This window comes from Alosa pseudoharengus, unplaced genomic scaffold (genome assembly GCF_046254945.1).
Source record: "Alosa pseudoharengus isolate Yale_2024_CS ecotype anadromous, Long Island Sound unplaced genomic scaffold, YU_APseudo_1.1 YU_APseudo_1.1_scf_11, whole genome shotgun sequence".
In the NCBI taxonomy this organism is placed as follows: Eukaryota; Metazoa; Chordata; class Actinopteri; order Clupeiformes; family Clupeidae; genus Alosa; species Alosa pseudoharengus.
Window position 1 is genome coordinate 17061342 of NW_027468576.1, and position 24601 is coordinate 17085942.

A 24601-nucleotide genomic window follows, 5' to 3' on the forward strand; every position below is an offset into this window, starting at 1 on the left:
GGGGAAGAATTTGGGTGAGCCAGATAGCAAGTCCAATATGTTTAGGGAAAAAATATTTGTCAGTAAAATTAATTAATAATCGTGATAAATAATCGTGATCTCAATATTGATCAAAATAATCGTGATTATCATTTTGGTCATAATCGTGCAGCCCTACAAAGTGTATTGAAGAACACCACAGAGCAGACATATATGCTGATACAGTGTTGTCATGGCATATTCTAATCGACTTTTAAACAGCAGTGTTTACCTTCAGAGCATATGGAATAATGACTAGCCAATCGAAAATGCACACCACACACACACACTTGCCAGGACTTTCATGCCTTATCACACAAACACATCACAATGGAGGCTATCCCCACAGGGACTCTAGAGCTGTGACTACTACCGTAAGAACACAACACAACACATAACAGATTCTACACAAGCAAACAAAAAGGGGGGGGGGGCACATGAACTGCTGAAGTATCACACAGACTTGGGCAGGGCATGCTCCACTGGCTGCCCTCTGCAGCGACTGTCATTTAGCGAATGGAAAAAAACTGGATTGTCAGGAAGGCAGGAAGTGGTGAGGGCCAGAGTTGTGGGGGGGGGGGGTAACGAGTAAAAAAAAAAGAGTGCAGGGGTGACAGAGTCTCAGAGAGGCTCGCTGGCTCAGAACAGCACAGTGCTATACAGGAGAACTTACCTGCAGCTCCTTGTGGCAAGAGAAGAGGAGAGACAAGAAGGGAGTTAGTGAGAGAGTGAGTGAGACACCACAGCCGACACCAAGATGGAGGTGTGCCAGAGTAGGCTCTCACACACACAGACACACACTAGACAAGTTGTTAAGACACATACACATGCAAACACATAAACACACACCTACACACAAACCATCTCAGTAACATTAATAATACATAAATATAACTTAAATTCTGTGACATTGAGTTTCTTCCAAGATTTCTGAAGCCTACAAACCAAACATCACTTTCAAAACAGTCTTTAGAGACTAAGAATAGCTCAAGATGCCAGCTCAGGGCTCCAACACCATCTAACACATACAACAGGTTCTGCAGGGGGGTCTGCGGCTGTTCATACCTCTGCATCTTCCAGCTCCACGTCCAAGAAGTCAAAGTCCTTGAAGACTCCAAACTGCTGCTCACTTCCTGCATCCTCCGCCTGCACTTCCTCCTCCCGCGTCACTTCCTCCACGGTGGGGATCAGACTGGTCTGCTGGTCTCCTGAGTCCAGATCCTCATTGGAGGAGAACACCACCTGCAGGCCCGGGAAAAGAGCAAATGCATCAGCTGGATTCTAGGCTGATTACACAACATGTGCGTACAGTATAAACAGAATTTCACATTCATTTCTTACAACAGTTCTCTCCCTACACCATTTACACAGTTCTATACACACACGATTTAAGGTTTCGTCCCTTATGTGCCTCTTTCATGCCAGATTAAAACAACCTGGAAAAGTTAATGGCATTGAGCCACTAAGTCCATCTTGTGCATCATTGTTACGGTGACATGAGGACATGGATGTGTGTGACATATTATAGGTGAAAGGTCAGGAGCGAGGTGAGGTCATACCGAGGGGTTTTTGGGTAGGCCTGACTCGGGGCCACACAGGGACAGGACGTTCATCAGCTTCTCTCTGGTCCTCCTCTGAAACGTCAGAAAAGAGACCGGCCATTACTCTTTATATTCCACTAGCGAGAATATATGAACACCACAGTGCTTGAATAAAGACAGTTACACACGCATGCATGCACACACACACACACAAACAAAAACCCAGACACACACAGACGTGTGCACACACACACACACACACAGACACACACACACAGACACAGACACACACACACAGACACACACACAGTACCTGAGATAGCTGTGGTCTCTTCCAGCTGACAGGCACCAGGCCGTTGGAGTTGGAGCCTGAAGATGTGGAGGAGGTGCTCCTGGTCACAGCAATGACCTGCGGTTTGCCGTTACGACCGACCGCCGTGCGCTGGTCCCCATACTTGTGCCCTATGATGGGCGTCTGTGGGAGGAAAAGGTCATGGTCATGGTCATGGTCATGTCAGTGTGACAGTCAAAACAATGTCTGTAGACGGTCTGGGGTCAGTATAGCTGTCAAAACCTTATAGAAGTCTGTAGATATTGAAATTCAAATTCAATACTTTTTCTTTTCCAAAATTGGTTAAATGAACAAATAGTCATCAGAGATGAGCTATCTAATTTGTACTGTGATAGATGTTTTGAAGAACCATTCAAAGTTTGCTTTGGCATCAACATCCAAAACTTTACATTTTATGAAAGAGGTTTTATATTAAATAAAAGGCTCTTTGAGTTCCAAACAAATGCTCAATGTTTAATTAAAATGTCTGCCATCTAGGATCTAAATCTGCTCGTAATGAGTGTCTGATCAAGGCACACATTGCTCCTTCTCTTTGCCTGCCCCCCCCCCCCCCACAGCTGATTAAAACAGATGATTAAAGGCAAAGAGAAGAGCTTTGGATGAAGGACGAACAGGAAGAGGACAGGGTGGCAGCACCTCTGAGATGTCGAAGTGGAAGTCCAGCGTCTTGCCAGGCAGCTCCTTGGAGGAGTTGTTGAAGATGCGTGTGAAGGCAATCTCAGGCGAGCCGGACGATTCGGTACTGTAGGATCGCTGGACCTCGTCGGGCACCACCAGGCTGGCCGAGCGAGACACCACCAGCTTCAAGATGTTCTGGGCCTCCTTCCAGTACGGGCTCTGCACAGCACAGAGCACACAAAACACTTAGCAGGGCTTACAGCAAAGCAAAGTCCTGTGCCTGGAGCTACCAGACATTTGCAAAAGCCAATAATGTTTGTATGCATGTATATAAAGATATGTGTGTGTGTTTGTTTGTTTATTTATTTATTTATTTAATAAAAGGCCTGGTCCACACCGGAAATACGGCACAGTGCCTGAGAAGTTTAAGCACTGATTCATTTTACATTTCATTTCCTGTTTAATTATCAGTGATAATTGGCTTTGATAGTGAGTAGGTATTGGAATTATGATTAAAATGTACTACATCTTGGATTGATTCACTGATTTGCTTTCCTATAGAACAATAAAAACCATACAAGCTGTTGTAAAAGCACTTACACAACATAATCTAAAAATAAATAATTATTCATCTTGAACAAGTACAACTTGCAGTATATTTCCTAACAAAGCAAACAATGTAAAAGTCCAGAGGGCTTGATTCCCAGAGTTATGTAACAAGGGCTCCACAGTCGGAGTACACCAGCATCACTACAGTACTGTATGGGATCACTTCTCCTCAGCATTGTTGGTCGTGCTGATCAACTCAACAGAACTGTGGATGAGCGATTTTAATAAGCTCTTGTTATATACTGTGTGAATGGTTTCTCGTAAACACTTTGACCTTTTTTCTAAAAACAGCAACACTACAGCGACAACACCACAGTATGAAAACGGCACATGTAACTCACAGAATGTGTGTTCCTGGTAAACACGTTTACCCTTTTTTCTAAAACAGCAACACTACAGCGACAACACCACAGTATGAAAATGGCACATGTAACTCACAGAATGTGTGTTCCTGCTGGTAATGGTATTAGTAGGCGGATGGTGATAATTATGGGACAGTCCGCCCACTGATTTCTGTAGTATGGGAAACACTGATTCAATTTCCTGAGCAACACAGGACTTCGCATAAACGCACTCTACGACTGGGCAGGAAGACGGCACTTCACATTAATAGAGACAAGTGTAGCACGCACGCACGCACACACTCACTTTGATTTTTGTGGAAAAAAAACAAATAAAAAAACACACAATCTGCTCTTACGCCTCTCTGCATTCCCAACAGGGCAAAATAAACAGACTCTCTTTTGCTCACTCAAAGCTGCCCATGGACGCACACAGACAGACAGACACACAGACATACACACACACACTCTCCAGTGTCAGAGAGCAGTGAGTGGACAATTGGCCTGAGGGAGCAGGAGTAGGAGGATGGAATGGAGGTAAAAAACCACCTCCCCCTTTTCTGGCACCCCCCTCCCCCAACTCCTCTCCAGCCAGCCTGAGGTCAGTGCAGTGCGGTGAATGGCTTCCATAACGATCAGAAGAGGCAGAATAATGTGGCAGTTCCAAAACACACACACACACACACAGACACACACACACACACACACACACACACACACACTGTCCCTCACCAGCTTACTGTGTCACTCCGAGCTGAGCCTGAAGGCTGGTGGAAGATGCTCTCCTTCTGACACACACACACACACACACACACACACACACACACACATACACACACACACAGACAGAGGGCCAAATATACACAATCGCATACAAAGGTGCCCATGTAAATGTACAGTCATGAATGAGTAGGGGAATGGGTGATACAGTGGGCGGTCTCTGACTCTCTGCCTCGTGAGACTGACCCCCCCACCGCTTGTCACATGTCAGCCTGGCCGGGAAATGGAGCAGGATGGAGGTCATCATATCATTCTGCTCAAACCATTAGCCAGATAGGATGCCCAGGACTTTTAACTGAAATATGGGTACTGCTGGTTCTAAATCCACATTTTCCCCTGAGATCTGAGGCAAAAGCTGCTGATGTAGGTTTAGGTGACTCATGATCGTGTTGGAGCTCAAAACTCAAGCTTGCCTACTTGGTCATTTACATTAAAGCTATCCAGACAACAGTGATGTCTGACCTGCACGTATTTGCCAATGATCTTCATGATCTCCAGATTGAACTGCTTAACGGGCGCAGCAGACAGGTCGATGTGGCTCAGCAGGCTGTAGATGATCAGCAGGAGGGACTGTTGCATGCTGGGAAGCCCCTTCTCCAGAAGCTAGAGGGAGGGAGAGCAATGGAGCAATGGAGAGAGAGAGAGAGAGAGAGAGAGAGAGAGAGAGAGAGAGAGAGAGAGAGAGAGAGAGAGAGAGAGAGAGAGAGAGAGAGAGAGAGAGAGAGAGAGAGAGAGAGAGAGAGAGAGAGAACACATCAAGGCTCTGTCTCACATCCAGCACATGTAAGGCATTCCATCAGGTTTCAGCATAGTTCCCTCTAGGATTTACACAAATTCAAGGATTTGTGTACTCATTTGGAAAATTTATACAGGTTGAAATTAATATCTAGATCATGGGTAATAACCAAGCACTTGACTGGTCTAGTAGGGGTGTAACGGTTCATGTATTCGTATTGAACCGAAACGGTACGGGCGTCACGGTTCGGTGCATGAATTTACACGGAGAATACACGGTATAAAAATACATAAAACCCGTGTGCGCATTAATTAATGTCATGCGCAATTACTGTTAAGTAGCGAGAGTTACGGGAGTTCTTTAGCGACACCTAACGCTAATCTGTAGCCTCGCCTTAGCTCTGAAGCTCTGATTGGCGCCTATGTTTTTTTTTGTCAGGTCGTCGGTCGAGTCCGTCAGTCATTAGCAGAACTAAGGTTAGACCCACAAGAGTTAGAGGATCCGCTGGTCTCTTTAATATCGCAAGTTTGAGAACTTCAGTTACAGTAACGTTAGTACAGGCGAAAGAGTGCTGGATAAGATGAAACTGTGTCGGCGTTGTTCAGCAGTTGTTGGGTATGTGAGTGGAAAAAATGCTACACATATTCGAAGCCATCACCCAGATGATGTAGGCTACCAATCACTGAAACGAGGGGAAAAAACTTCCCCTGCGCATCAGCAGCCTTTGGATACATACAAATAGGGCCAAAAACTATGGCTTAAATTAAATGATTTCGTAATGACAGAAAGCTATGTAAATCGCGTGGTAATTACCTTTATGTTGGGGTAACTTGTAACTTCTCACATGAGGAGCTGGTAGTGTTAAGTGCATAGACAGTAAAATAAAGTGACAACGCTAACCAGGCTAATAAACAAACCATGCTATGGTGAGTTAACGTCAAAGGGCAAAGTCACGTGACTTCTAGTTGTAGTTATAGTGTGATATTTTTACAGTTAGTAGGCTAGATTATTACTTTACACACAATAAAAAAAATATTGAGGCAAATTGTAGACCCTTCCATATACAACTAAACACAGATATTGAAGGTCTTGCTTAAGTGGATTTTTAAAAATCATTTTTCTATGTAATTTGCACTTTCAGAAATAAGAGATGCTGTAGGCCTATTTTCAGTTTTTAGCTGATTGTCTTATTTTGTTTACAAGTTACAGATGGAGTCTGGGTACTTATTGTACTGTTTAGCCTACATCTTACACACTTCAGGCTGTTGCAGATAGCTCAGGGAAGAGACTGTATGACACTAGGTGGTACAGCCTGAGACATGTACAAAAAAAAATGCTTTCTGCATTTTTGTTTTGCTTTTCCCTCCATTGTACCGAACTCGTACCGAACCGTGATGTCCGAACCGAGGTATGAACCGAACCGTGACTTCTGTGTACCGTTACACCCCTATGGTCTAGACTTAAAAGGTGCATCTACTTGACGCATTTCCTTGTGACATCACAGCACACACAGCCAGCTGGGGGGTGGAGGTGAGGAAGCTCACCTCGGCCAGGTAGGTGACCAGGTTAAAGGTGATGTCGGCGAAGGCGTCGTGCAGGTAGCGGCACACCACGTTGATCCAGTTGGTGCTGTCGCGCGAGTAGTTGCGCGTGGAGTACAGGCTCATCATGTGTGCTAGGTTGGCCAGCGTGGCCGACTTCTCCTCGGCGCACACCTTGGCGATGCGGTCCGCCGTCTCCTTGCAGAAGGGCGTCGGGCTGTCAAAGTGCTGCACCAGGTGAGGCAGCAGGCACAGGATGTTCAGAGGGAAACCTGGCGACAAGGGACGGCATTGAACACATCAATCAGTGATACCAACGGGATTGAAAAAGAAAAGAAACAACATAAATAGATATTTTTTTTAACTTATTATTTTTAACTTTATAAATCAGTGATATGGTCAAATGTCTGTCAATGGTTTACCACCTTAACATGAGGCTAAAGCAATTTAAGACATACATTTTATTAACATGTGAATATGTCTTACATCCTATTGTATATCATATTATTGGTAACATATATCTGCCTGGGTCAGCTGACTAAAAGTCATCTGAGTTCAAATGAGAATTTGTTGATGTAATGTCTGGTCTTTAAGTGTAAGCCCTACCACACACACGCATACACACACACACTCCACTCTACTCTACTCTACTCTACTCTACTCTAGGCCTGATAAGGATCCAGACAGGACCATAATACTGTCATATTAAATCCGAAAGCACTTAAATCCACTGCTAGAGCCTTGTTCTTATCTCTTGAGCATGACTTTAGCCAAGCACACACCATGTGTGTCAACATCAATTTCATCTACACCTCCCAACTCACACACACATCCACCCACTCGTGCACACACACACACACACACACACACACACACACACACACACACACACACACACACACACACACACACACACACAGGCAAATGTATACCTATACACCCACAATTCAGCTAATAGCATCTTTACACCAGAAGACTTTGAAAAGATTTGGGAAAGATTAATGAAAGAGTCTTTTAACTAATGCCCCCATTTCAAACTTGACTCAAACGACTACAATCTTTCAAGAATCTTTCCCAAATCTTGTCAAAGTCTTCTGGTGTAAGGATGGCTTAAGTCATATACACACTCATTCACAAGTACACATATATCCACTTCACCAACCTACATATGGATGTTCCACATATAAACACTCACCCACCAAAATGTACACACAACTCTACAGTATATCCACCTGGGGGTACTCCCACAACCCTACATCCACCTAAAGGTACTCACACAACCCTATATCCACCTAAAGGTACTCCCACAACCCTACATCCACCTAAAGGTACTCACACAACCCTACATCCACCTAAAGGTACTCACACAACCCTACATCCACCTAAAGGTACTCACACAACCCTATATCCACCTAAAAGGTACACACACAACCCTACATCCACCTAAAGGTACACAAACATCCCTACATCCACCTAAAGGTACACACACAACCCTACATCCACCTAAAGGTACACACACAACCCTACATCAAGGCTGTACAATGCTACATGTGTAGCATGTGCTACAAAATAAAAAAGTCTGTGCTATGGACGATTAACCAGTTTAGCATCAGTGGCACCTTATTTCAAATGTTTTGTAGAGTGCAGCCTACAAATTAGGTGTTTTTTTTAACTACATACCGATACCAGAGATTTTGTGGGACGTGCTGGAAGGATCCATCTAAAAGGTATACACACAACCCTACATCCACGTAGAGGAACACACACACCAGCACCACTCACCCACTCAAACTCAGCCTTTGACCCACACATCCCCCCTACGTTTCTACCCTGCGACCCTTGACCCCTGGCGCCCAGCCTCACCTGCCACCTGCGGCGGGTCCACGAGCGTGTGGCGCGCCACGCTGATGAGCTTGCTGAGCAGGTGGATGGTCAGCTCGAGCGTGGCGGCCGACGTGAAGCCCTTGAGGAAGAGCTGCAGCAGGCCGGGGAAGCTGTACCACTTGAGCTTGGCCTGCACGCGCTCCAGACGCTCGCGGCTCTCCGCCTTCTCCAGCGGCAGCTGGCCCAGCAGCCGGTTGAGCAGCCGCAGCGCCAGCAGGTACTCGAACTCGTAGTCCGACTCCAGGAGCGACGCCGCGATCCAGAACACCGTCGCCATCAGGTTGGTCGGGTCGGCCGGTGGTGCCGGGTCACCTGGGGGGAGGGGGGAGGAAAAGGGGGAAATTGGTACGTATGTGTTAAGAGTGTGTGTGCGTTCATGTGAAGGTCTAAAGGTGAGGTTCACATTGGTGAAAAGTGTGTGTGGAGATGTGTATCGACTTACAGACAATGACTGCTATCCATACAAGTCAATATGTAAGGGGATAATGGACGACACGGCGTTCGGTTCACAGAAGTAACTCGTTTTGGAAGGGGCCATTCACATTGCATTAGCTAGTCTTTCAAAACAACAACAGGAAGTTGACAGGAAAGGACACATCAGTCTTCCTCACCTGTGCCAGGTCCCCCTCCACCCGCTATGCCTCCCCCTCCTCCCTCTCGCAGCGAGGACAGGCTTCTGGTGCGCGGCAGGTTGCCATGGCTCCCACCGAGCCGCTCGGCCACGTCCAGCGTGTTGCTGCGGCGCCGGTCGCCCTTGCGCTCGCCCAGCAGGCTGGCGCGCAACGAGTTGGAGCGAGCGTGGCCGTAGTGGCCGTGCAGGAGGCCCACGCCGCTGCTCAGGTTGAGCTGACCCGTGCTCTTGCGGTTGATCGCAAACTTGGTGCCCAATAGAGGATCGTGAGATGACTGCCTACGGAGAGCAGATAGGGATCAGGCAAGTGATGCAAAAATGTTTTCACACAAAAGTGTACCAACGTGGAACAAATTATGTTCCGACACAAGTGTGTTTTAAGATAGATGATAGAAATCGAGATCTATTGTGTTAAAAACACAGGATTCTTTTTTATTTTAATTTTTCCAATTTCATATATAGTATATTATATGTATAATTTAGGGGTGTGTGTGTGTTTTGGACATGTGTGGATGTGTGCGATGTGTGTCTTACTGTGCCAGAGCAGTGAGCAGGTCATAGTTCTTCATGGTGTCCGCAAGCGTGTCGATACCAGCCTCCAGAGTCAGTAACAACTCTATGACAAAGCCCTGAGAGAGAGAGGGTAAGAGTGATAAGTGATAGAGAGAGAGAGAGAGAGAGAATGTGTGTGTGTGTGTGTGTGTGTGTGTGTGTGTGTGTGTGTGTGTGTGTGTGTGTGTGAGAGAGAGATGAGCCTCTCGGGCCAGACTGGCCATAAATGAGAGGCAAATGGAGCCGTGGCCCACTGAGTCTGACCCTTAAATAGACACACTTGGCTGGTGAATCAGAGCAAATGGTCCCCAGTGTCTGGACAGACCTCCTTTACAGCAAGCCTTGAATCATCCACATCCTGGGAGAGTGGGGATGTGTGTGTTCAAGCATGTATGGGTGTGTGTGTGTGAGTGTGTGAGTGTGTGAGTGTGTGAGTGTGTGGTCTCCTCCATTGTAGCTTCAACAGTGTCTAACAAGCAGAAGATGAATCTTATGAGGGTTTCAGTAAACCTGATATGGTGCATGTTCTCTGTGAAGTCTCTCTGCGTGTGTGTGTGTGTGTGTTTGTGTAACCCTCCCACAAGACGGTGGAGCAAGCTGAGAATGTGTGATCGGCGTGTATGTGTGTGTTTTTCTACCACAGCCTCCACCAGCTGCACTGGCTTGTCAGAGAGGTTGTGTGTGTGTGTGTGTGTGTGTGTGTGTGTGTGTGTGTGTGTGCGTGTGTGTGCGTGTGTGTGTGGTACCTGAGCCTCTTCTCCCGGGTCTCCCACCGTCTCCACGAGGCGAGAGAGCACGTCAGAGAGGGTGGCTGCGGTGAGCGGCTGCTTGAGGGCGCGGAAGATCTGGAAGGAGCGTCCGGCGTAGTGGCGGGACGAGCAGGACAGAGCTGTCTGCAGCGCAGCCTCACTCAGCAGCTGCTCCAGCTGGAATCCTGCACACACACACACAATAAAAACACAAACAGTTACACACACATGCACTCACACAAAATTACAACACAAACACACAGGCCTGCATGTGTATATGTTCAGAATGACACAAAGTGTCATTAAAATAAAAATAAAAATGAAAAAAAAATACAATATTGATGTGACTGAAGAAAACTTCCTAACACAACTCTCTAATTTATTACAGGACGTGCAGTCAAAATAGTGCAAAATAGTGACATAATGGTATGTCCACCCTAGTGACCGAGACTGTGCTCTTACCTGCTTGCGTCTGTTTGAACACGTTGACCACGTGCCGCAGGAACACACTCAGCTGGTCCGCGCTCTTAATATTGGGGTTCTTCGGAGACACGTCCTCGTGGTTCCAGAGGGGTCCCCGCTTCCTGTGAACCAACCAATCAGGGCAGAGATGGGAGCGTTAGTGACAGGAAGTGGCTTGTGCCTGTACTGTGACTTCAGAGAACACCTCACTCCGTAGATGAACACCAGCCTGGCATGCATGAAATTATGAGTGATTGATACCAACACAGACACTGCAAACTGGAGTACACACACACACACACACACACACACACACACACACACAGAAGGCAACAGTACCGCCATCCGGTCAGACATGGCTGCAGGTACGGAACAAAACAAAGGGCTTTAAGCAATTACAACAATGAGAGCACAAGCATATCCAATACCCTGGTTAGCCGTCAGTTGCATCAACAACAACACAGACAGGTTAAATCCACTTACAACACAACTCAACTGAATTAACAATTGAATTGAATTGAATTTAATTGAATTGACAACTCAATTGGCCACATTCACAACAGAATCATCGAGGCCCGACACCCGACTGGCGTCCGCATCAGGAGACTCCTGTACCTGGAGGTGATGAACTCGATGAGGGCCTTGACCCTTTGGTCCTGTTCGGCGGAGAGGTCCACCTCGTTGAGGGCGGGGGGCAGGTGGGGCAGGGCGGTGCTGCCCAGGCTGATGCTGGAGGAGGTGGAGCTGGAGCTCAGGCCCGAGTCGGTCATGGGGGACGGCTGGTAGTCGGGGACCAGCTCACTCACGCCTGGAGACGCCGGGGAGAGGTCGAGGAGGAAGTGGGTTAGAGCAGGGAGGGATTTAGTAGTGCATGTGCAATTCACATTTATTCATTTAACGGGCACTTTTATCCAAAGCGACTTACAAAAAGAGAATAACTACAATGCAGAGGGGAAATTAGCTGGGAATTACTACTGCATCTGTCAATACTATTACTAGAGAATGAGAGTCCCAACAGTATAAGTACAAGTCAAAGTGTGGTAGGAGAAGAAAGTGGCAAAACAAGGTAGAGGGGAGGGAAGTACATGATAAGTGTGTGTTAGGAGTGAACACACACACACACACACACACACACACACACACACACGTGAGGCAATAAACTGCTATTAAATTTCATTGGATGCTACTGCCTATGACTAATACTATTTGAACTGTATACTTTATCCCATACACATACAATGTACTGATGAGTGAAGCAGCAGTAGGCAAACACTGCCCTCTAGTGTTAGCCTCAAATATCACAAACTGAAAACACAACAATGTTGCCGGACTGCTCAGACAAATGAAAGACACATCAGTCTTGTGTAAAAAATGATGGTCAGTTTAACCAATTGAATTCATCCATTCCTGCATTCACGTATTCATCCCCAGGACATTTCCAGAGTGGAGTGGACAGACTCTTACCAGTCAGGTTGAACTCCTGCAGGGCCGGTTTGATCGTGAGCACCTTGGGGTCGTTGATCTCGCGGTTGCGGAGCAGAATGGAGGCCAGTGACTGGACGCTGCTGTTGGTTCCCTGGACGACCAGCAGGTGGAGTAGTAAGCGCTTGCAGTGCTCATAAACCTCTGGGTGCTGGTGGTCAAAACCTGAGGAGACAACAGAAGGCCAGCACATGAGTACACTCTCTGTCTCTCTCACACACACACACAGACACACACACACACACACACACAATACCAGTATTGCATTCATATACTGATGTAAGGAGAAGTACTCTCGCTCACACACACACACACACACCAGGGTTTCCGTTGTCCGGTAATTACCGGACATTGGCCGGAAAAAAAATGAAATGTCCGACCAAATTAAATCTCTCCGGTCAAATTGTCAGATTGAAATTGGCTAATAATCCCGTCCCCTAACGCAATCTGAATTTGAGAATAAGCCTTAATATGTAAGCCTATATTATACGTCCTCTGGCTATGTTTTTAAATGAACAGGCTCTACCGTTTGAAAAGTAAGCTATTAAACAACACGCATAGCCAATGCTGCATTTCAAATAGGAAGCGCACGCTTAAAACAACCATGTTAAACAACGAACAAATGAGTGAGGAGGTTCAAACATGGCCAGGCCCAGACTAGCCTTAAAAGTTTTTTCAGAGGCCAGACGCGATGGATGATGATAAATTGGTAACGTCTGAAGCCTCAGCTGTCCGGTCAACTCCACCACCACCAGATAAAAAGCAGAAGTGTCGGGCGTATCTGTCGGAATCAGTGACATTGGAATTGGAAGTGGAGTTGTGGGGGGTGCGGCCGCTGCAAGACACTGTCATTCTCTGTGTATACTGGACATGCAAAGTGTTCTTTACCCAAAGCATAGGCCTACAGTAGGCCTATGCGTTCTCTGTCTATGATCTGCAGGGTTAGGGCCTCCTCGACGAGGCGATTACTGGTCCGCGGATCATTTCTGGCACAATTAAACGGTATCATTGAATCGCAGCCGAAAGAAAAAGAAACTAAACATTTCCCAGGCCAGAATAGGAAACATTTCTTAATGTATTGTTATCAAATAAAGAGGCATAACATTAGGGGGTAGTGGTGTGAGCGCTCATTCTTGTGTGTGCGCATCTGTGTAAGTTAAACAGTCACCACTGGAGATAACGTGGGTAGCAGCAACAAACAACGTCGCCTTTTTAAAACAACGAACGAAGCGGACTCTTGCTGTCCAGGAAAAGATACTGGCTAGATCTTGTTAGGCATGTTTAAGTTAGGCTAATGGACATGTTGCAATCTATACAGCCTGATTATGTCATTCTTTAAGCTACATAGCCTGTCTCCAGTTTTCCTCAATTTGACTAATTAAGAAGCGATAATAGGATATTTGACCGGCATATCATCAAAATGTCCGGAAAACGAAACCTCTGCCGGTCACTTTGACCGGCACCATTTTTTTCTAGCGGAAACTCTGACACACACACAACCTGAAAAAATGCAAATGAAAAAAATGCATGCTCCCCTCCCCTGGTGCAACGAGAACCACTGCCTTACCTATGAATATGGCATGCAGCAGCAGATGGAGATACGCTCCCCACTCCACTTTAACACCATGGTCCACGATGAGGTCCGTCAGCAGAATCACAGCTATGTTACACCTGCAGGGAGAGAGGGATGAGGAGAGGAGAGAGAGAAAGACGAGTGATAAGATGGCAAGAAAGAGAAAAAGAGTTTACACAAAATCATGGGCTGGCTTGAAAGTTGAGAGCCTGCCTCACCTCCAGCCACAGATACACATACAGTGCTGGAGTGTGTGTATGTGTATATGTGTGTGCGTGTGTTACCTGTGCAGAGACACCCCGGGTGTGTTGGTCTCGGGCAGGTAGTCCACCAGCGGGGACCAGCAGCCTCCCGTTGGGGGGAAGGGCAGTGGCTCCGGCCGGTTGTGGTCCATCACCTTCAGACGCCAGTTGGCATAGACGGGCATGGAGTCACCTGCAGGGGCACAGTCAGCAGGTGAGAGACAGCGTGTTTCGCCCGCACTGGATTACGACTCTGACCACGACTGAATACTGGAACAAGCTGAACTCTGGACCCTGTGTTCCGAGTTTGTTAATGAGCAATATTGATTGTTGAGGGAAACTTTCAAGAACAATTGCAAAGCTTTGAAGACCTAAAAAAAACAGGATCAGAAACCTCTACAGTCGGCTGGTCTTTGTTTGCATTTCCAATTCCATTGGTCTCTTTCAATTTGAGTCTGTTTGAAAGTGTGTGTGTGTGTGTGTGTGTGTGTCTTACTCTTCTCCTCTTCATAGGAGCCTCCTGAGCTGCTGCTGTAGCGAGACTCCAGCCGGTGGTGCTGTCTGTTCAGGTTACTGTTCAAGCCGCTGTAGATGTCCAAGTGGGTGTAACTGCACAGAGAACGCAAACAGTGTCAGCGCACTCAGAACATCACCACAACAATGTGTGTGTGTGTATGGACAGATGAGATATCCACAGATGTAAGAATGCATTTTGTTCTTACTTATCCTCCATGTTGGGATCTTTTATCTTGTCGTGGTGTGGATCTTGTCCTGGCACCATGGTGTTGCTACTAGATGTGGTTCCTGCAAGCAAGCAAGCAAGCACGCACGCACACACGCACACGCGCACGCGCACGCGCACGCGCACGCACACGCACACGCACACGCACACGCACACGCACACGCACACGCACACGCACACGCACACGCACACGCACACGCACACGCACACGCACACGCACACGCACACGCACACGCACACGCACACGCACACGCACACGCACACACACACACACACACACACACACACACACACACACACACACACACACAGCTCCCATCAGACCCCAAAGACACTACTAGTCAACAAGAGCTGAATAAATAACCTTAGAATTCAATCATGTCTTACTTAACCATAGTAATTTAAGACCATATGAAATACGTGAGTTGGAATACCCTAGAGCATTGTGGGAGTTGTAGGCCCGTACCTGAGTTGACAGAGGGGATCTTGTAGCTGGAGGTGATGCGGTAGTAAGGGGGGTTGTCCATGTGTGTGATGGCGGAGCTGACGGGGTCAGTGAGCTCCAGCTCACACATCAGCTCCTCCAGCAGCTGCATGGTCTTATCCCGGCCCAGGTACACCACCACGCGCTTCACCTGGAGAGCCATACGCACACACACACACACAGAGGTACAGACAAATTAAAACTGTATACATTACTTATTTAAATATAATAACACAATTACTTTAACCCCCCAGCAAAAAAACATTAACATCTTTTGAAAGACAAGTAGGTGCCAGTCATGAGAAGCTGCATCCCTAGACAGGTTATTAATGAAAGCTGTGCTGCCTGCTGATTGGATGCTTGTCCTGTCACTCACATAGGGCAGGAGGCTGGGCTCGCTGTTGACCCCGGACATGCTGATGAGGAAGTGCAGGATGATCTTGAGGTTCTTGGGCCAGCTGTCGGCCAGTGTGGTCCACACATTCTCGATCTCAGACCAGGCAAACTCGTCTCCATACTGAAGAGCCAAAGAGAGCACAGGTGCACTTCAGTGAATGAACGTGTGTGTGTGTGTGTGTGTGTGTGTGTTTGTATCATACCCAGAGCACCATGTTGTTGAGCACCAAGGATGGTGGCATGTGGTGTAGTGACTAAGTGTGTGTATATGTGTGTGTGTCGGTGTCAGTCATACCTTGGCGGTAATGAAGTGTGCTTGAGTGTGAATATGTGTGTGTGTGTGTGTCATACCTTGGCGGTAATGAAGTGTGCTTTAATGTGTGTGTGTGTGTGTCATACCTTGGCGGTAATGAGGTGTGCTAGTGTGAATATGTGTATGTGTGTGTTTGTTTGTTTGTGTGTGTGAGTGTGTGTGTGAGTGTGTGTCATACCTTGGCGGTAATGAAGTGTGCTTGAGTGTGAATATGTGTGTGTGTGTGTGTGTGTGTGTGTGTGTGTGTGTGTGTGTGTGTGTGTGTGTGTGTGTGTCATACCTTGGCGGTAATGAAGTGTGCTTGAGTGTGAATATGTGTGTGTGTGTGTGTGTGTCATACCTTGGCAGTCATGAACATGAGGTTGTTGAGCACCATGGTGGTGGCGTGTGGAGACCCCCAGCCCTCTCCCCTGAGCCAGCGGCGGCTGTTGACCATCATCATCTCCCGCGTCTCATCCTCGTCCTCGCCCGACGAAGGCTCCTCCTGCCGCCGCACCGACGGCTTGAAGTCCACCAGCTCCACGTTGTTCATCCAGGGCAGCAGGTAGTGCAGCATCACCTGCCGGCCACCAGGGTGCGCTGTCTGGATGCGCTGGCTCACCTCTGCAGCAGGAAAACAGTCACAGTGTCACAGTGCAGACTTGAGCTGGTCTACGTTACGTGACTCGACAAATGAAAACAGATAAAATAAATGTGTTTATATTTATCTAAATGCTTGTAAAATGTCCTGTATAAAAGTGTAAATAAGTGATGAATGCATGAATGTGCATGCAAGATGAGGAGAGATGAAAGCATGAATATGCATGCATGATTAAGACAGATTGTGTTAGCTTGTGTATGACAATGTGAACGTGCTTGGAGGCAGAGTTTGAACTACACTAAGGCAATTGGGAGGGGGGGCAATGTACATACATCGTAGCTCATGAACTGAAGCACATCACTTGTGTATATTAAGCCAATAACACAACTCAAATGGTGTTGTTGTTTTTAAATGTGCTACACAAATAAATTGACATTGACATAGTAAATAAGGTAGGCTACGTCAACACACACTCACGTATGCACATACATAGAGGATCAATAACTTCAGTGTGTAGCTGCGCTGCCAAGATTTATCACTAAAAGTAGTACCCACTTGGAGGGTAGAGTTGACCTGATAACACAGGCAATGTGAGCTCTGGATAAGATAAGCTCTTAGCTGGAAGTGGGGCAGATGTGTTGCTGTGCGTCTGTGTGTGTCTGTGTGTGAGTGTGTTGCTGTGTGTATGTGTGTGTGAGTGTTTTGCTGTGCGTCTGTGTGTGTCTGTGTGTGAGTGTGTTGTTGTGTGTATGTGTGTGTGAGTGTGTTGCGGGCAAGCATGTAAGTAGAGGTGGGGATTGGTGTGTGTGTGTGTGTGTGTACCTGAGAATAGAGGCAGTGTGAGCTCTGGGTAAGTGCGGGCCAGCTCTTCACTCAGCTGGTAGTAGGACAGTGAGTAGAGGTGAGGGAGTGGAGAAGGCGGAGTCAGGATGCCATCACTCCTCTGGATCTCCAGCTTGTGGGCGTAACGGAATAGCTTGGGCTCCAGTATCTAAACACACACACAGAGACAAACACACACACTTTAATATACAGTAAATTCAATCCCAGCACCTTAACACACACTTACAACTGTCAGCAGTCATGCCAGCTTTATATCAGACAAGTTAGGGGTGGGAGATGACGTCTGGGATTTCTCCAGTCTTTTTGTGTTTTCTTGTTGGCTGTGTGTGTGTGTGTGTGTGTGTGTGTGTGTGTGTGTGTGTGTGTGTGTGTGTGTGTAAGTAAGTATGTATTTATATAGCTCATTTTGTCATGCACAGAGTATGTGTATAGGGAGGGATGTCTGTGTGCTTCACCTGGAGCAGTTGCATGGCAACCTCGTAGATCTCTCTGGAGGAATCGGCTGCTTTGAACAGGATCAGATTCAGCAGCACCACAGTGTCAAATTGGTAATCCCTGCAAGACACACACACACACACACAGGAATGTTTGATTCAAGTTTGAGAAGGTGGTTAACCCTAAGAACCCGATTGACGCAAAGTGCGTCAAAAAAACACACCCTTTTTTCTCTGTTACATTGCTCCAGAACTGTTCATCGCAGCGAGATGAAACTTTTATTGCATGACAGAGCAGAAGTGGGGCTTTCCAACGAGACTACACACTTGTCTGTATGATCAAGTATGAAAAAAAAAAAAAAAATCATGAAATTAAATCAAATTGCATCACATTTACAGTCTATACTTCTCTGCGTTCACCTGCACACCCATTACTCTCGTTTGAATTACTCGCGAACCCGTGATTGCCTTCTGGGTTACAAAACAGACGAAGTGACAGCAAAATAATAACTTCATATAGCTGGACTTACCCCACGTTTTTGTCTGTTCGTGTGGCAAAGCATGTTTATAATCCAACGCTATCATGTGTTTCTCTATGGCAAAGCATGTTCATATTCTGGTTTTGAGATCCTAGCAAATTCCTGCATGGCATCCAATTCAAGGCTCACATTGCATCCCAATTTGTTCAACAAATAAACACCTTTTTTGCCTTTACTTTGTTCATGGCAATGCAGTAAAAAGTTGAGAATTATTATGACTGCATACACATAGGCACGCAGGCTAACACGCAACCTCGGGTCAAGTCAGGTCAGATCAGTCCGTGTCACAGATATGGAGCGAAGAAAAGTCATTTTTCATCACTAAATAAAAAATGGCATTTATTTCCGTAAATCACACAGCACATATTTCTGTAAATTGCTCAGGCCCAGAGTACCCCTCCAATATGGCAATTATATTGCCCGATTCAAGACAGTCTGCCCTACACACACATGAAATGCATGTAGAGCTGTAAGCTTGCTGTGGTTTTATAATAAACTTTTTATATTTTAATTCTTTAAAAATCAAAATAAAATCAATGCTAGTATTAATACAAAATGATATGATAGCAGATCTGGATAGCCTAGACTCTCCTGAAAAAAAACAATATATAATATGTGTGTGTGGCACTTACAATGACCAGAATAAATCCTTATGAATAAAGGTAGTGAAAATGCCCTAAAAACAGCTTAGGGTTCTAAGGGTTAAAGGGGGGGGGGGGGGGGGGGGATAATACACACACACACACACACACAGGTGCGCTCTTTACCTGTTATGGTAGACGTTGGCGATGGCCTTGAAGCAGCCGGCGGCGACGCGGCGTGAGCCCGTGTAGCAGCGGTCCACGGCCCAGAACATCAGGTTGCTCTGCTCCGGGTTGAGCTCCAGCAGCAGCATCACTGCCTCACAGCCCAGCTGGTGCACCTGAGCACAGGTGTGTGTGTGTGTGTGTGTGTGTGTGTGTGTGTGTGTGTGTGTGTGTGTGTGTGTGTGTGTGGACAGGTGGGGGTCAGTACAACAGGACTCTGGATGTTCACAATCTCTCCTCAATGTTAAAGTAATGAATAAGAAAGAGGGTTTAGGGAGGTACCACTCCACACCAACACAACACTGCTAAAAGCTTTTGGGATCTTCAGAACCTTGAGTTCATGAAAGTTTGATCAAAACGGCAGACAATGACACATCGTCCCTGTATGGCGCTCAAGAACGACCTAGAAGGACCCTGAGAATGGTCATTATTTATGTATCTGTGAAGCTTTTATTAACCTGACATAAATTAATAACCTACAGGATAGACGGAGGTGAATGTCTATGCTGGGCAAAGCTGATGATGAACAGACTGGGATGAACTCAAATTAACTTTTTATGAATCTTTTAAGAGCCTTGGATTGATGAAAAAATGCAAGACAGACAGACATACATCTAACTCTGGATCTCTTCTCGCCTGCTCTAGGGAACACAACCACACTCACAAGCAGCTATCAGAAGGAGCAATGGTGAGTATAAGGACAGCCACACTGCTAGGCCAGTCACACTGGTGTGTTGTCGCGTGGGCTTTACCTTGCGGTCCTGAGAGTCCAGGATGTTGTCCAGCCACTTGTAGAGGTAGCCATCAGACGACAAGCCCACGTTGTCCGCCACTGGCCCACAGCACAGGACAGCAGACATGGCCTGCCACACACACACACACACGCACACAATAATTGAATGAGTTTGCATGTATACCATAAAATACGCAATATTCTTGAGAGCTTGGAAGTGTGAGAATGTCTCTTTAGGCTTAGACTCAGAAAGGCAGAATCCAAATAAAATGTCCCATATCGTTTCTGTGAGAGTCTGTTTGAGCTATCTTTATAATTGTGTGTGAGGAAGTCCAAGCACTGTATCTGTGTACGTATCTCTGTGTGTGGGTGTGTGTGTATGTCTATGTGTATGTGTATGTGTGTATGTGTGTGTGTATGTGTAGGTGTATGTGTGTGGGTGTGTGTACCTTTAGGGCGCAGTACTGGTGCCGGTTGATCTGCATGTTGCGGTCGCTGTAGCGGTCCAGTGGCGTGAACATGATGCTGAAGGGTCCGGCCCAGTGGCTAAACAGCATGAAGAGGCTGTGCCGCAGAGACTGCTGGGGGAAGATGCTCCTCCTCTGGTGCACTGAGAACACACACACACACACACACACACACACACACACACACACACACACACACAAAAGATTAGATTAACAGGGAACAGAGCAGTTCCCTGTCGGGACTTATTTTACCGATAATGACCGGCGTTCTATACATTACTGTATCCCGCTTATTATACCACTAAAAAATAAACCCCACATGATATGTTTCTTTATATTTATTTGTAACCGTTTCGCCGTGGCTTTTGCTGAGAAACAAATAGTTCGCAACACGCACTGAACTTAAATGAAACATTCTTTAGAACACAACTGATCAACTGTCTGCTTTCACTTTTGTGCAAGAATTGCATGAAGTGACCGGACTACTTGCGGAGTGATATGAAAGACGTGGATCAGAAGCACATTGTGAGGAGCTGTATAATAAATGTGTGTGTGTGTGTGTGTGTGTGTGTGTGTGTATGTACCTGGCACATTCTGGATGATGTTGGCCACCAGGGCGCTGAAGTGGCAGCGAATGTCCCGCAGCGTGTCCGAGTCCTTGTCGTTCTCTGCCTCCAGGAGCTGCCGTGTCAGGTCCACATACTCCAGCAGCGTCCCGTTCAGAGCGTGTGTCTCCCCATCCAGGCCTCCACTTGCACTGCGCACAACACACACAGAGTTCAGCACATAAACACACACACACACAGAGATCAGCACATACACATACACATTAATGCTCATGTGCACACACACACACACTGTATGCCACAGTACTCCTAGAGTTATATCGTGTTGTGAACTGAGATTTGAGGTGTGGTGCATGTGAGGGACTCACGTCTGACTGACGACACCAGCATCAGCCAGCAGCTCAAAAATCCGGACCAGCTGGACCCTGAGGATGTCGCGACGCCGGCGTCGTTTCATGTTCTACACACACACACACACACACAGAAGCATGTTTCAGATTCTCTACTGCCAGTACAGATAGACACATGCATAAATACATATGAATGGTAGGTGGTGAGGAGAGGTGTGGGGTTCTTATGGGAGTGGTAGGAGGTGAGGAGAGGTGTGGGGTTCTTATGAGTGGTAGGAGGTGAGGAGAGGTGTGGGGTTCTTATGAGTGGTAGGAGGTGAGGAGAGGTGTGGGGTTCTTATGGGAGTGGTAGGAGGCGAGGAGAGGTGTGAGGTTCTTATGAGTGGTAGGGTTCTTATGAGTGGTAGGAGGTGAGGAGAGGTGTGGGGATCTTATGAGTGGTAGGAGGTGAGGAGAGGTGTGGGGTTCTTATGAGTGGTAGGAGGTGAGGAGAGGTGTGGGGTTCTTATGAGTGGTAGGAGGTGAGGAGAGGTGTGGGGTTCTTATGAGTGGTAGGAGGTGAGGAGAGGTGTGGGGTTCTTATGAGTGGTAGGAGGTGAGGAGAGGTGTGGGGTTCTTATGAGTGGTAGGAGGTGAGGAGAGGTGTGGGGTTCTTATGGGAGTGGTAGGAGGCGAGGAGAGGTGTGAGGTTCTTATGAGTGGTAGGGTTCTTATGAGTGGTAGGAGGTGAGGAGAGGTGTGGGGATCTTATGAGTGGTAGGAGGTGAGGAGAGGTGTGGGGATCTTATGAGTGGTAGGAGGTGAGGAGAGGTGTGGGGTTCTTATGAGTGGTAGGAGGTGAGGAGAGGTGTGGGGTTCTTATGAGTGGTAGGAGGTGAGGAGAGGTGTGGGGATCTTATGAGTGGTAGAAGGTGAGGAGAGGTGTGGGGTTCTTATGAGTGGTAGGAGGTGAGGAGAGGTGTGGGGTTCTTATGAGTGGTAGGAGGTGAGGAGAGGTGTGGGGTTCTTATGGGAGTGGTAGGAGGTGAGGAGAGGTGTGGGGATCTTATGAGTGGTAGGAGGTGAGGAGAGGTGTGGGGTTCTTATGGGAGTGGTAGGAGGTGAGGAGGTGTGTGGGGTTCTCACCTCTGGTCTTCTCTCCAGAGCCTCTTTGATGATGGGGTTCAACTCCTCCAGCAGCTCTCTGGAATACCACAACAGCCGCAGCAGTTAACTCCCAGACACACAACATTCACACACGTGGAATAGTACGCTTTCGCCTACTCACAGATTTACAATTTTACAATCATGTGCCCCTAGACACTCTACATATTTAATTTCAAACAACATTTTCTATACATTGGATACAAAATGATCCCTTAATGTTGCACTAGTTTAAAGGTGATGTAACAGGGAAGATGTGCTGTGTTGATACTAAAGTGTGAGCCCCACCTAGAGTGAGCCAAACCCACCTGAAGGCCACGGGGTTGGTCCTGCCAAGCCCCAGCACGAGTGATTCAGTGATGTCCATGCTCTCCGAGCGCATCATGGGCACCACGTGTTTGAACAGGGAGGAGGGGGACGGAATGCCTATTATCTGTACACACACACACACACACACACAAAAACATTTCAGTGTGAGCAAATCAACTAGAAACCAATATAATTTAGTAAAGAAAAATATAAAGTGGCAATTTGCAATTCACTCAGTATTTGTTTTTTTCAGCATTTGGCTGCTAATGTAATTAAATTGGGATGTGTTAATGTCACATTGTCTGTGCAATTAAAAGACCAACTGTCAAGATTTGTTAAGGTCGTAATAAACCATCTGCTACAGTGCTGTCTGTCTGGTGTTACTGACCACCTCATGTGTCAGGAGACCCATGGAACATGGCCGTCTCCTCGGCCCATCAATTCAAATGGTCATTAAGCTCCACCGGTGAGGCTATAAACTATAAATCACCAGCTCTTCAGCTGCTCATCTGGTGCTACAGGATATTCTACATGTAAGGAGACACCATTGGTGCGTTCAAATTCCTTGAACAGAGACGAGCGTTCACGGCGAACGTGTTTGTCTGAACAGATACATCTGAACGATGTTGTGTAAACATTTCATCTCAGTGGTGACTCACTGTCCAACTTCCAACAAGTTCGCGGAGAACCACCTCCAAACTGTTTGTGAGTGTTTCCAAATGTTTGCGGATGACTCAAGGCAAAAGAAAACCTTTTGCAAACATTCACTAATGTCCACCTATGTCTGCGAATTTGAACGCACATCACGTATATGCCACACATGCGTCGTCTGTGGCGCAACTGACCTTGGAGTCGTAGCTGTAGCCGCTGTCCGGCGTGGACGCCAGCGTCTCGGGCGGGGAGCAGCGGACTGAGCCGGGGGCGGAGGAGGATGAAGAGGAGGAGGAGGTGGAAGAGGAGGAGGTGGCCGAGCTGCAGCACAGGATCAGGTAGTTCCTCCACAGGCCCACGTAGGAGTCACTGCTGCTGCTCAGGCTGTTCACCTTCTTGGCATTGATGGGGCTGCTGCCAGGGTGCGAGAAGGGTCAAAGGTCAAAGGTCATAAGGCTAAAACAGTACTGAAGGGGCCAGAGGGGGGAGATGGAGAAAGGGTTGAAACCTAGCATTAGAGCTTAAGGCTTAGATAGAACTCCTGCAGGCGTGACTGCGGAGAGATGGGCATCAAAGCTAAGTGGACACCATTACAATCAAGCAAATATGCTGAATGACAAAGGCCAGGAGATGTAGAAGATATAAAGGCAACATTCTTTAGAGAGTGCATGAGTATGGTAGGATGGGAGGGGACCAGACAGAGAAAAAAAGGACAAAACTACACACTCTATAGCCTAAAGCCACAAGGCTATTTAAAACTTTAATATAATCACCAAATTATGTGATAATTATATCTATTAATAATGATCACACACCATAAATCAACTGTTATCAAAACAAATATGCACAATGGGTAATTACAGCCGTAGAGTCTACTATACTGCTGAGGTAAAGTCTACTATACTGCTGAGGTAAAGTCTACTAAAGCCTACTCTACTGCTGAGGTAAAGTCTACTCTACTACTGTGGTAAAGTCTACTCTATTGCTGTGGTAAAGTCTACTCTATTGCTGTGGTAAAGCCTACTCTACTGCTGTGGTAAAGTCTACTTTACTGCTGTGGTAAACCTACTCTACTGCTGTGGTAAAGTCTACTTTACTGCTGTGGTAAACCTACTCTACTGCTGAGGTAAAGTC

At 46.8% G+C, this 24601-nt stretch overlaps 1 protein-coding gene across 11 annotated transcripts in view; it reads right to left on the bottom strand.

Moving 5' to 3' along the window:
* fryl (furry homolog, like) overlaps positions 1 to 24601 on the bottom strand; it is a 109073-nt gene that overhangs the window by 17978 nt on the left and 66494 nt on the right. For 6 of the 11 annotated variants that reach the window (XM_076278175.1, XM_076278170.1, XM_076278174.1 and 3 more), the window contains 31 exons: positions 23662 to 23881; positions 22816 to 22940; positions 22490 to 22547; positions 21383 to 21474; positions 21033 to 21205; positions 20431 to 20591; positions 20001 to 20111; positions 19210 to 19364; positions 17925 to 18024; positions 17449 to 17617; positions 16387 to 16649; positions 15714 to 15854; positions 15320 to 15488; positions 14834 to 14915; positions 14608 to 14720; positions 14154 to 14304; positions 13864 to 13967; positions 12279 to 12461; positions 11430 to 11622; positions 10815 to 10936; positions 10350 to 10537; positions 9586 to 9680; positions 9032 to 9330; positions 8400 to 8732; positions 6540 to 6808; positions 4722 to 4862; positions 3577 to 3651; positions 2548 to 2748; positions 1873 to 2034; positions 1578 to 1652; positions 1084 to 1260 (listed from right to left, as the gene is read on the bottom strand). In XM_076278175.1, coding sequence (XP_076134290.1) covers positions 1084 to 1260; positions 1578 to 1652; positions 1873 to 2034; positions 2548 to 2748; positions 3577 to 3651; positions 4722 to 4862; positions 6540 to 6808; positions 8400 to 8732; positions 9032 to 9330; positions 9586 to 9680; positions 10350 to 10537; positions 10815 to 10936; positions 11430 to 11622; positions 12279 to 12461; positions 13864 to 13967; positions 14154 to 14304; positions 14608 to 14720; positions 14834 to 14915; positions 15320 to 15488; positions 15714 to 15854; positions 16387 to 16649; positions 17449 to 17617; positions 17925 to 18024; positions 19210 to 19364; positions 20001 to 20111; positions 20431 to 20591; positions 21033 to 21205; positions 21383 to 21474; positions 22490 to 22547; positions 22816 to 22940; positions 23662 to 23881 — 4900 coding nt within the window. The remainder of the gene's footprint in view (positions 1 to 1083; positions 1261 to 1577; positions 1653 to 1872; positions 2035 to 2547; positions 2749 to 3576; positions 3652 to 4721; positions 4863 to 6539; positions 6809 to 8399; positions 8733 to 9031; positions 9331 to 9585; positions 9681 to 10349; positions 10538 to 10814; positions 10937 to 11429; positions 11623 to 12278; positions 12462 to 13863; positions 13968 to 14153; positions 14305 to 14607; positions 14721 to 14833; positions 14916 to 15319; positions 15489 to 15713; positions 15855 to 16386; positions 16650 to 17448; positions 17618 to 17924; positions 18025 to 19209; positions 19365 to 20000; positions 20112 to 20430; positions 20592 to 21032; positions 21206 to 21382; positions 21475 to 22489; positions 22548 to 22815; positions 22941 to 23661; positions 23882 to 24601) is intronic. The other 5 variants (XM_076278177.1, XM_076278176.1, XM_076278172.1 and 2 more) reach the window with 2 other exon arrangements.